Source organism: Heloderma suspectum, chromosome 2 (assembly GCF_057233095.1).
Source record: "Heloderma suspectum isolate Gila_16-S chromosome 2, 16-S_ref, whole genome shotgun sequence".
NCBI lineage: Eukaryota > Metazoa > Chordata > Lepidosauria > Squamata > Helodermatidae > Heloderma > Heloderma suspectum.
The window spans coordinates 115,587,493-115,599,680 of record NC_139459.1 but is presented as its reverse complement, the minus strand read 5'-3'; the positions used below and the strand labels follow the sequence as shown (position 1 = coordinate 115,599,680).

The following is a 12,188-nucleotide window of genomic DNA, read 5'->3' as shown; positions in this document are numbered from 1 at the left end:
CACCATCCCAACAGTTTGGCTTGGCTAAAGATCCCGGCACTTGCCATCTTCAAACCTGTCTAAATGTATGGTGTTGGAAAGGTGGTGTGCTGGATTCTGTGATGTTAAAAATACTTTACGCTTGCTAATCATAAACATATTCTCTCGAGCAGCTTTATACTACAAAATTTAAAAACGCTTCAGTGCTCTAATGGTACATTTCTGTTTCCCCACATGTTTGGATTCCTTTAATAATCCCTATATATGCTTTGCTCATTTGCGAGGTATGTACATTACTCCAACAGCTAAGCCAGGTTTTCTTTTTAGGAATGTTTAACATTTAACAGACATATGATGCTGGGCACTGGGGAATAATATTTCAAACATCAAATATGTTTCAAATTAAGCATTTTTAGCATTAAACATTTTGATGTCCATACCAACGCAATTTTATATTTACATTTCAAAGACGTTTAAACACTAAAGATTTTTAAAGAATATATATATGTGTGTGTCTGCTTGTGTGTGTTTGTGTATAAAATAAAAGATTAGGTCTGGAATTCAAGTTAAATGCAATACTTCAAAACACCACTCCAACTAAAATAAGCAGTGCAAGAATACTTCATTCACAGAGGAAAGAACAGCTATAATAACTGATCCCATTGTCAATATAGGTCTTATCTAACCATGTTCTCTTGAAATAAAACATTTTTCCCAAATATTCTCTCTCTCTCTCTCTCTCTCTCTCTATATATATATATATATATATATAAACTTGTTATTCCTTGAAGACTTCTCATTCTCAAATTAAAAGCAAGAGAAAAAATATGTACAAATAAAAGATATAAAATTAAAAAAATTAAAAAGGCAGGTGTGTGCCTGTGCCAGCATGTGCATACAAGAGACACAGAAGCCCTATTCAGGCTCCAGCTATATGCAAGCAGGCGCACACCTGCATAGGGCTAGAGTGAAACACATATCTGTAATGTTAATAATCAGATAATATGGAAGTCATTTTGTTATAACATGGGAGGTGAGCCTTTTTTCAGTTGGGGGCCACATTTACATTCTGTCAGGGGCTGCATGCTAGTGGTGAGCAGAATGAAAGTCAGAAGTGGTGGGGCCACCCCCTTTTCTCTCTCTAACCCCTCTCCCACTATTTCAGCCATGCCCTTCTTTCTCTCCCTCTTTTCCTGCCCACCCAGTGAGCTGCTAAGGGCTTTCTGTCCCTACAGATGCCAGAAATCTGAAATGATTGCATACAGAGGGCTTTTGAAATTAGGCTGAGGGTCGCATGGAATTCTAGGTTTGCAGGTTGCCCACCCCTGTATTATAAGATGCATATACTAAATTCATATGAACCAGAACAGCAATTTGAAAAATCAAGGATGACTTTTTTCTCTTGCTTTTAATTTGAGAATGAGAAGTCTTCAAGGAATAACAAGGTGTGTGTGTGTGTGCGTGTGTGTGTATATATATATATATATATATATATATATATATAGAGAGAGAGAGAGAGAGAGAGAGAGAGGAGAGAGAGAGAATATGAGGAATAATGGGCTCAAGTTACAGGAAGACAGATTCCGGCTGAACATCAGGAAAAGCGTCCTGACTGTTAGAGCAATACGACAATGGAACCAATGACCTAGGGAGGTGGTGGGCTCTCCCACCCTGGAGGCATTCAAGATGAGGCTGGACAGCCATCTGTCAGGGATGCTCTGACTTGGATTCCTGCATTGAGCAGGGGGTTGGACTCGATGGCCTTGTAGGCCCCTTCTAACCCTACTCTTCTATGATTCTATGACTCGATGGCAAGATCAGGCATTTGCCAAGGCCCCAACATTGGCAAAAGCCCCACTATGCCACCAGTACAGACATTCTCACTTTGCACAGAAGCACCCAAGAAGGTGAAAAGACCCCGAGAGAAATTTCCCGTTTGCACACCATGCTTCATCTACCGAGGGTAACTTTGTCCAAACCCTGGAGTTGTGACTGACAATGTTTCTTGCCGTTTTCCCTCATCACATCTTTTCTTCTTTTCTTTTTTTAAAGGAGGAATAACCACTCCTCCTTCTGTTGAGCATATATGAGTTTCATTTGCCACTCTTCCATTTTCATAAATCAACTTTTTCTGCTTTTCATCTTCCCATAAGGGAAATAATAAACATTTAAAGATTTTATCTTATGTTTTATCATGTGTGGTATTTTAGGGTTTTAATTTTTGTGAACTGCCCGGAGAGCTTTGGCTATTGGGCAATATAGAAATGCAATAAATAAATAAATAAGCAGAAGCCCCAAAGAAGCAAATGTAACAGCCATTCACCAAACACAAAAAGTTATGTCTTCAATTGCCAGATGTTGCCTTCCCTTTTCTTGCCAAAGAATTGTCTGTCTGTTCCCTAACAATGCAACTGCCATTTCAAGCTACCTTTCACTATTCTATTTAATACTGGGAGTAAAGAAATTATTGCTACCCTAACTCCTCCCACCCTTCTGAAAAATTACAATGCGTAACAGTTATGAACTGTACTTTCAGAGTTTAAAATTACATATGAAAGACATACTTCTCTCTCGTTATTTTCTCAATTTGCTTTATTTTTCCCATCTCAGAGTTAACACAAAAATGTATACATATTTTTATGGATGCCAGCCAATCCAAAATGAAATAAAGACAGAAAATGTAGCACCAGACAAAACAAAAATCTTGAGGTTATGTGAAGTGGACTAAAGACAGACATGTCACTTTTTAGAAGGTGAAAAATAAACACTTTCCTAATTCTAAGGAGGGGAAAAGCTTTTTTAGCACGAGCCACAAAAAATACTAATTTAGACCAAAACGAAGAATCCTCTGAAGAAAAGAAAGGCTTGTAAAGACTGTGCAGATGCTAAGTGCATTAGTAAAAGGTTTCAGGTGAATGCAGTATCCTGATTAGTACTTAATTTTTCCCTGAGAGGCCCTTGTGGTAATGGCCCAGCTGCCTTGAGCCAAAGCCTCCAAGTCACAGCACCAAATACACACACACGCACACACTCATCCCTATCAATATTTTTGAGAAACTCTTCAATAATATCTTTTAGGGTTCCTTGCACTTTATACACTTGTTTGCTTTCCCTTCATCTTGTGGAACCTGTTGGGTTTTCTTTGAGCCAAGGCCTGCCTTAACACCCAAATTTAGGTCTGCCACCACCTCTCAATTTACCCTAATTCCTGTGTGAGAGGAACTTCCAAGAGTTGGGGGGTAATATTCAACCTGGGAGAGGGGCTAACTCCCTAGTCACAGCTGAGAGAATTCAGTCTGGTTTTCCCCCTAACATCCCCTTGGTCTGAGCATGTGGCATAGGAATGTAGTCTGGCACACAGGCAAATAGCTCTGAGTTGTCAGAAATATACAGTCATACAGTCCCGGTTTCCAAATAAGAACCTTTACTGAAATTAGCAGTGGAGATATAAAGATAGGAGGAGGGAAAACAGGTAGCATAAAAAGAAGCAGAACAGCATACTCTGAGGGCCAAAACAGACTTATTTTAAATACATATCTAGCAACTACATTTTTTTTTCATGTTTACCCTAGAGTAAGGACAGGGGCCCCAATCTGGATCAGGTTCCCCATGCCTACTCTACAGTAAAAATGAAAAAAGATGTAGCTGCTAGATACACATTTAAAGTAGTGTCTGTTCTGGCTATAAGTAACCTATGATAGACAATCTTAAGGCAGAATTTCAAACTTGTTTATGAGGAGAAAATATCACGTATAATGTTCAGCAGATGAGACATTTTCATAGGGAACAGACCCCAGGTTTAATCCTGTGGTATCAGGGGAGCTGGATCTCCCACTCAAGTGTGACCATGTGAGCAGGGTGTCAACACTCAGGATGTGGTGTGCCCAACATGGACATGTCCAAACTACTTTGAAATATCTTTCTATATCTAGTCAAGCCATCTATAAATTGATTAAATAAATGAACATGAACATGAACATACAGAGGGATGGGCCACTGGCACCTCTCAACAACTCAGAAAGGGGAAGCAAAAAGGTGAGAACTGGGAAAGATTCCCAGTCTACTCCTGATAGACAGACACTTCAGGGGAATTCCAGCAAGTAGGCATGGAGGATGCGAACCGCCCAGAGAGCTTCGGCTATTGGGCGGTATAGAAATAAATAAATAAATAAATAAATAAATAAATAAATAAATAAATATGAGAGTGTGGGAAAGCGAAGTCATTGTGCCAGGTTCACCGGACTTCTCAAAGAGGCCATCATTTTATTATGAGGCCTTTTTCCATGGCCCTTCACAAGGGAATTGAACCTAGTGGACCAAAGCCCCATAAGAATATAAGAATAGCACCGTTCAGTCATGCCAATGGTCCATCTAATCCAGCATCCTGTTTCCCAGAATGACCAAGCAGATGCCTCTGGAAAGTCCACAAGCAGGCTATGAAGGCAATAGCACTCTCTGTTGTTTTCTCCAGCAACAGCCTCTGAGCCTGAAGGTTCCATACAGCCATCGTGACTAGTCTGACCAGAACATTTTATTTTATATTTAAATATTTATAAGCCACCTTGCTGGATAAAGTCCACCCAACGTGCATTTACCTGGTCTAAACGAGGGTAACTGAAATCACCCATTATTACAAAGCTTTCCCTTTGGGATGCCTCCCTGATTTCCTTCACCATCTCAAAAACACCCTCAGCATTTTTATCAGGGAGCCAATACTATGTTCCCAATACAGAATTACTTTTCAGTCTGGTATTATCACCCACAGCAATTCTGTGGAAGAGGAGGCTCTTCTTTGGTTTTCTAGTTCATTAGACTTCATGCTATCTTCAACATACAGAGCTACATGACTGCCAACAGGCCCTTGACTGTCCTTTTCATGGAGTTTGTATCTGGGGATAACGGCATCCCACGGATTCTCCCCATTCCGCCAGGTTTCCATTATGCCCACCCTATCTATATTTGTGTTTGGCCCCAAGCGCTCCTGCTTCCACATCACAACTCAGCAACTTGTGTTTCCCCTATGGCCCTTTGATCAGCTGTCACGTCCCACTGTTTGTTCATTGCCATGTTCTACCCCTCATTTGGATGACCTGAAACATTTACATCCCTATCCCTCAGAAATGATTCCTCCCAAACAGGATGCTCCCTAGCTCCTGTTGGCTTTCCCCCAGAAGCTGGTTTACAAGTTGCTCTGTGACCATTTTGATATGACACCCAACCACATCACAGAATGGCCACTGTCACAGATGTGGCTCATCTAGTTCTCTTTTCTCTGTTAGCATTACACTGGGAGCCAGATGGAACTGCCAGTTACTGACCCTGAAGTGTCTTTAATGAGCCTGTTTAAGAACACCACTCTCACCTCTTAGATCTACGTTACCCTTCTATGCAAGAAAATGACAGAAACACAAATAGGCATCTGCTTTGTAAAAAATTACTATGTACACAAAACTTTCCGCAAATACAGTGCTCTTTTGTTCTTTATCAGAAGACAGGACATAATCACGTTGCATTGGGACTATTTGAAGGCAAGCTGGCTGAGTTGAACAAGAACTAGACATTACAGAGGATGAGCGGTTGCCACTGAAAACTGTAGCCCCATATATCTTTCTCTTTTCCATGTCAAGGTCAATGCATGACCTGACAACATTGCAATACAAGTTTCACTGCCCCCACAAACAGGCAATGATGTGGGGGTGGTAAAAATGTACAAGGTAATCATGTTACATCATACATCAATATCACAAGGCGTTAGGGGGGAAAGAGGAGGTGACAGAAACACAGGGCTATTGCCTTTGATGGTAGCTGTGCATCCTCTTATGTCTAGTTCCAGTCTAAGTGATGCTATTAAAAAGTGGAAAACCTTCTGATAAAATCATTAGGATCCCTATTGTTTCTCCTGGAAAGATGTGCCCCCTTCAGTATGGTTGACGCTCTGACTCTATATTATCCAAAACAGTCCTCAATAATTCTGCATTAACCGGCCCTGCGGAGTACCTGTTACCAGAACAGAGACAGATGGAAATCACAGGAATAATGAAGCGGCACACCATTCCACCTGTCCTGGCTGCTTAGCTTCATGAATACAGCATTATCCTAAAGGCGGTTTTGATATGTTCAGCTTAGAATATGACTCCTTCCAGAAATATTAACATAACAGACCCTCCACGACACAGATGAAATACTCCTACTTTGCAGTCATGGCTGTCACACAAATGCCAGAACAGATATAAATAATTTTATCACTTTTAGCTATGGTGTGTGACCAGAACCTTCCTCCAGAGATACACGCCGTTGCCCATAATGCTGTGCAATCATATTAACTTTGATGCACTTTGAGAGAGATGCCAAGACATCCACACTTGCTCTCGCATGTTCCTCTCCTGCCTGTATTCCTCCTGTTTGCAGTTTCTGAAGATCAGTTGCTGTAATAGCTGTAAATGCTCTATTTAATGAAAATGTTTGATAACAAGGTCTTGCTTATATTCCGTGATGATTATTTGGATGTTCATTTCTTATTCTTTCCTTCCTCCTGCCCCTGCCTCCACCCCAAGCCACATTTCACATAGGAGGTTAAAGCTTCAGTATACAAAAGCTTAGTACACACAATCAGCTACATCAATGTAATATCCCAGGGTGCTGGGAACAATTAAGAGATATGCTGTGTTATTATTACAGTAAGAAGGAGGTAGAGGTCACTCGCCAGGTTGCAATCCCCTAATTGTTTTTCAGACAAACCCAAATCTGACAGTACTGTAAACAGATTAGGCAGAATTGTTAAAAAGAGTTGAAGGGAAAACGTCAGCTTTGATTTACACTGATGATCTTCAGAGAAAACATTTCGACACAGAGAGCATTTTATTAGATGTATTTATATGTTCCATTCTCCTTAATTGTTCCTCACAGCAAGTTTACTTAATTAAGAGTAAATTACAACATCACACAGCTTGCAGCTACCATTCCCTAATTAAAACACGCAAATGCAAAGTCAGGTTGGGTAACAAAAGGACGCAGAATGGCTGTACAAGTGGAAGGAAAGCAACAGCATTTACCTCATGGATGAGTGCAATTAACATCTGGTGGAAGTTGCGCCCTCTACTGGCTAGAAACCGACTGATAGGTTTGCCATCCTTACCCATATGGATTGGAAGATCATAACTCAACAACATGCCAGCTAAAAGAAAATAATGTATAATACATACATTAGATTACTGATAACAACTCCAAAAGGTTGTGTTCCTGCAAAAGCAGAGAAAATTGAAATTTAGAAAGCTGAGTGACTGGATTTTGGAGCAATTTGGTAATTCATTCTCAAGTTCACTACTGATGAAGGGAAGAAGTCCACTACTGAAGCTGATTAATGTTTTCCTATTCACTGTATAAATTGTAGCAAACTATATAAATTATGTCTTCTACAATTTTCATTCTTCAATCTGAAAACCCTTTGAACTTAAAAAAAATGCCTAATTTATTTATATTAGTTGTACGTTGCATTTTTATGCATTATCCCAAATTTGGCTCTGCTTTCTGGGATGAGAGTAGCTCTGGCACATAAAAAAATAAACCTGGTAAGTAGAGGAAGCTTGATTTATTGGCTTTTCCTGCCACAACCTCTCCCATGGACTTTCTGCAGGTAGTGGCTACCTGTTGCTCAAACACCGAGCAAAAGAAAATGTCACAGCTGTGACTGGGATGCTGTGACTGGGATGCCAGTAGCCTCCATGAGCAGCAGAAAATAAGATGGGAGTGGGAGAAAGACAGGAAGAGGCTTGGTAGGCCTGATGTGACTTGCAAAATAAAACTGCTGAGGCCCAATTCAAAATCCTGGCTTTGATCTTTACAGCCTGGGACTACATTACCTGAAGGATTGCCTCTTCCATCATGTACATATCTGGACCCTGACATGATCTCTGGAGGCCCTTCTGTGGGCGCCCCCATCGGTGAGGTGTGGCAGGTGGATCTGAGTGAAAGGGCCTTTTTGGTGGTGGTATCTCAGTTATCGAATGTCCTCCCCAGTATGCCTCACCTAGCACCTACTTTAATGCCTTTTTAGTGCCTGGCAAATAGTTTCTTTTCTCCAGGCTTTTAAAAGAGTTATTCGAGACAATAAGAATTTTGGAATAAGACTGGGGACATCCAGTTTCAAATCCTCACACAGCCATGAAGCTCACTGGATGATCTTGGGCCAGTCACCATCTCTCAGCCTAACCTACCTTCACAGTGGTTTTGTGAGAATAAAATGGGGAGGGGGGGATTTCCTGCATCACCTTGAGCTCACTGGAGGAAAGGTGGGATATAAATGTAATAATAACTAAACTTTTGATTTTGTCTTGGACTTTTACTCAGAATTTTTTTACTACCGCATTATACCAATTGTAGTATATATTTTATTATTGTTTTTAAATGGTTGTTTTAACTCTGTGAGTTGCCTTGGGAACACTTTGTTGTAAGGCGGCATGCAAACAATGCAAACCCATTTTTTAAAAAGCAAGCAGAAAATATGCCATTCAGCCATCTTGAGATATTCTACCTCATGACAGTCTTGCTCTCAGCCACTGCCAAGGGAATCTTACCTGCAAGGCCAGGCTTCAGCCCTGGCTGCTTGTTCCTCTCATACATTTTCAACATAAAGTTTGGAATCCCTGATACAGTCTTCCCTTGATCTGACCGAACCGCACTTCCTCTCAGCGCAGAATGGTATATTCCACGAGGCATGTTGACCATCTCCTGTTTCACAAGCGATGCTGCAAACTCTTCAAATGCTTACGGGGGAGGGGGAAAAGTGGAGCGAGGAGACAGAAAGAAAACAAAAGGTGATTGACTGAGGAAACCAGAACCACCCAACCAATGTGGAACCACAACGATTATCTGGGAATGTTAGGCTGAAATAACTGGTAACTCCATATTCAGCTGACAGCTCCAAGGTCACAGCTTTCATAACTCCTAAGCAAGCCACTGCAACTCCATGTTCACCTCCCACTCAAAATGTCACCTCAGGAAACCTTCAATAAATGGTGTCAGATGTTCCAGCTCAGGAGAAAAAACAAACAGCCAGAGCTGTTTTATATGTTGATCAATGCACCCTTTGTTTGATCATTGGGTTAGCGGTACGGAACAACAGAAGCAGAATGACCTTTACCTTGGCCAATGCAGCCCCGAGAATGTACCCCCACCTCCATCAACAAGAGACTCCTTGCCATTTAAAATAAAACAATCCAAACAACGGATATTGAAAAATTCAGCCAATGCAACAGAGAAGGTTAATCAAGGACCCTAAAGCTGAGGCTTTTAAACCGTAGGCTGAGTTCGCCGCTGAAGTTGTAAAGAATTACCGTGATGTTATTACACTTGTGAAAGTAAAATGCAGTAACTCAGACAAAGTAGCCTTGTATGGGAGGGTCCCCAGCAGGGTTACCCTTTCCCCCATCATGAACTGCCAACGCCTGGCAACATTGTTAAGTTTAACAGTCTGTTAGTGCTTTTTATTATATAATGAAAAGTTGCTCTTTTTTTTCTTCAAAGGGGGGCATACAACAACTGTTTCACATTAGCCCTGTAGCTTTGATGCACATTTTTCCTGTTCCAGACACAATGCTGGGTTTCCTACAAACTGCAGCAACCATGGGATGAAAGATCATTCACTTGCCCTTTTTTGTAAACCAGACATACACAAAGTGTCACAGAATCAGTTAACAGAACCCAGCCAGACTCTGGAACGCCTCTGCTTTGTGTTTGTTTTTTAAACCTCCAATCTTCTCTCATCCCATCCCCACAACACTTTATCATTAAAAAAAAAAAAAAGTTCCATTTTTGTTTAATAACAGTATAACAGCCAGAGGGAAACATCATGAAAATGGACCCAATATTTACAGGAAACCAGGGCAGCTTTCCCACAAATATAATGCCAGACCTGCTAGACAGACCACAAAACTAAGTCAGTGTTTGCGCAGCAGAATATCCTGGTTACATGTAGGGGTGCTAGAGAAATTCAAGATGGACTAAAATGAAGTTGGATTTCTAAGAATCTGGCCTGTGGAATATGGAGTCCATGGACTTTTGGATCTTTTAGTTTCCCAAAATTGACACATATTTATTTGTAGGAAAATATGCAACTTTCTGTTGAGCCTGGTAAATATACACGGGGAAAAGTTCAGCGGCATGGGGGACAATACGCTAAATGTTACATACTAAGCAAAATTATATAAATTGTTGTGAACCCTCTTATGGAATTATTTGTGTATTTTTCCGCATAATGAAAAAAATGGAATCTGTCTGTGAACGGAAAACAGAACAAAAGACACCTCACAATCCGAGAAATACAGACGGAGCAAATTTTACAAAATCCATACATCCCTAGTTACATATTTTGCAGTTTTCATCCACACTGCACTTGCCTCACATGGTCTTCTTCTTGTACGTATTAACGACATGCTGGACAATTAGCATAACTTAATACCCAAAGGGGGAAGCCTGAGCCTTTCCAAGACTACACTTTGGAATAATTTTAAAGGGAAAATGCAAGGGCCTCCTCATCAAAATACGTTAACTCATATTTAACACAATATACTCCTGAAATATTTTGCCCAGGTCCTTTACTTTTTATCTTTCTGCTATGATATGAGGATAGAAGCAGCATACCTCCCAACATCAGAAGCAATTTATTGGCCTGTCACACTGAGTAACTTCCTGGATTGGCCATTTACTGACACCAGCTTAAGAATCAGTTTGCTTGATCAGATCAAGGTCCATTGTTCCACCATTCTGTTTCAGCCAGCTAGATCCCCCTGCAGGTTCACAGCCAGGCAAAAAGGTGATGGCCATTCTCCTGTTTGTCCCCAGCACCACTGATCTAAGCTGATGACTTAGCAGAGCTCACTTGTACTGACAGTATTGCTTCTAAGCTAATCACTTAGCAGCAACTTTAAGGAACTATTTGCAACTGAAGCGATGATATAAAAAGGACTGACTAGAAATTAGTAAGTTTATGAACGTATTATACCTGGTAAAACAGGAGGGGGAGTGAGCAACAACAATTTGATATATGAGGCACCAGGAACAGAGAGATCCACCTCCTCCTCCTCTCCCTCCTCTTCAGTTATGTCCACCTCTTCATGTTGTTCCAGTTCTGGCCTTGCCTGTATGAATGAGACAGCCATGGAAGTGAAAATACATACAGATACCACACAACTTCATAAACCGGGAAGTACGTTTGCCTCCATTAAGTCCAAGCATGGGCAAGAAATCCTCTAAATGGGCAAATATGCGGATGACACGCAGCTCTACCTCTCGTTTAAATCTTCACCAAGGTTGGCTGTAGAATCCCTGTCCAAATGTCTGGAGACGGTGAGTGGCTGGATGGGGAGGAATAGGCTGAAGCTGAACCCTGACAAGACCGAGGTACTTTTGGTGGGAGACAAGAGGAGGCTGGGGGATGTTGACCTGGTGTTGAATGGGGTACGGCTACCCTTGAAAGACCAGGTCCGCAGCCTGGGGGTCATTTTGGACTCCCAGCTGTCCACGGAGGCTCAGGTGTCAGCTGTGAGCCGGACAGCGCTGTATCAACTCCATCTGATACGGCGGCTGCGCCCCTTCCTTCCCAACCATCTGCTCCCATCGGTAGTACATGCCCTGGTCTCCTCTCGTTTAGACTACTGTAATGCGCTCTACGTGGGGTTACCCTTGAAGACGGTTCGGAAACTGCAGCTGGTACAGAACGCGGCGGCTCGCCTGATTAAAGGCAGCCGCCGGCGAGATCACATCACTCCAGTGCTGAAGGAGTTGCACTGGTTACCAGTTGTTTTCCGGGCCAAATTCAAGGTGTTGCTTTTGACCTTTAAAACCCTATAAGGTTCCGGCCCAGCCTATCTTAAGGAGCGCCTCCAGCAGCACCAGACAGGCCGCTTAACAAGATCAGCCTCGGATGGCCTTCTCTCTGTCCTATCAGCCAGGACAGCTAGACTGGTGGGGACGAGGGAGAGGGCCTTTTCTGTGGTGGCCCCCACTCTGTGGAACTCCCTCCCTAGGGAACTCCGTCATGCCCCCTCTTTAATGAGCTTCCGTCGTGCATTAAAAACGTTGTTGTTCAGGCAGGCATTTGGGGTGGGTTAGGGTATTTTAGAAAATGTTTTTATTGTAGAATTTTATTGTTTTAAACTGTTTTTATTGTACGTTGTACATCGCCCAGAGTGGCTGGGTGACCAGCCAGATGG

At 41.8% G+C, this 12,188-nt stretch overlaps 1 protein-coding gene across 3 annotated transcripts in view; it reads right to left on the bottom strand.

Moving 5' to 3' along the window:
* Window positions 1–12,188, bottom strand: part of FOCAD (focadhesin) — a 187,564-nt gene that overhangs the window by 82,156 nt on the left and 93,220 nt on the right. For all 3 annotated transcript variants that reach the window (XR_014787806.1, XR_014787807.1, XM_084834584.1), the window contains exons 19-21: window positions 10,979–11,114; window positions 8,553–8,741; window positions 7,032–7,153 (exon numbers count right to left, since the gene is read on the bottom strand). Coding sequence is in view for 1 of the 3 variants with exons in the window: in XM_084834584.1 (XP_084690710.1) it covers window positions 7,032–7,153; window positions 8,553–8,741; window positions 10,979–11,114 (447 nt within the window). In the remaining 2 variants the exon portion in view is untranslated. The remainder of the gene's footprint in view (window positions 1–7,031; window positions 7,154–8,552; window positions 8,742–10,978; window positions 11,115–12,188) is intronic.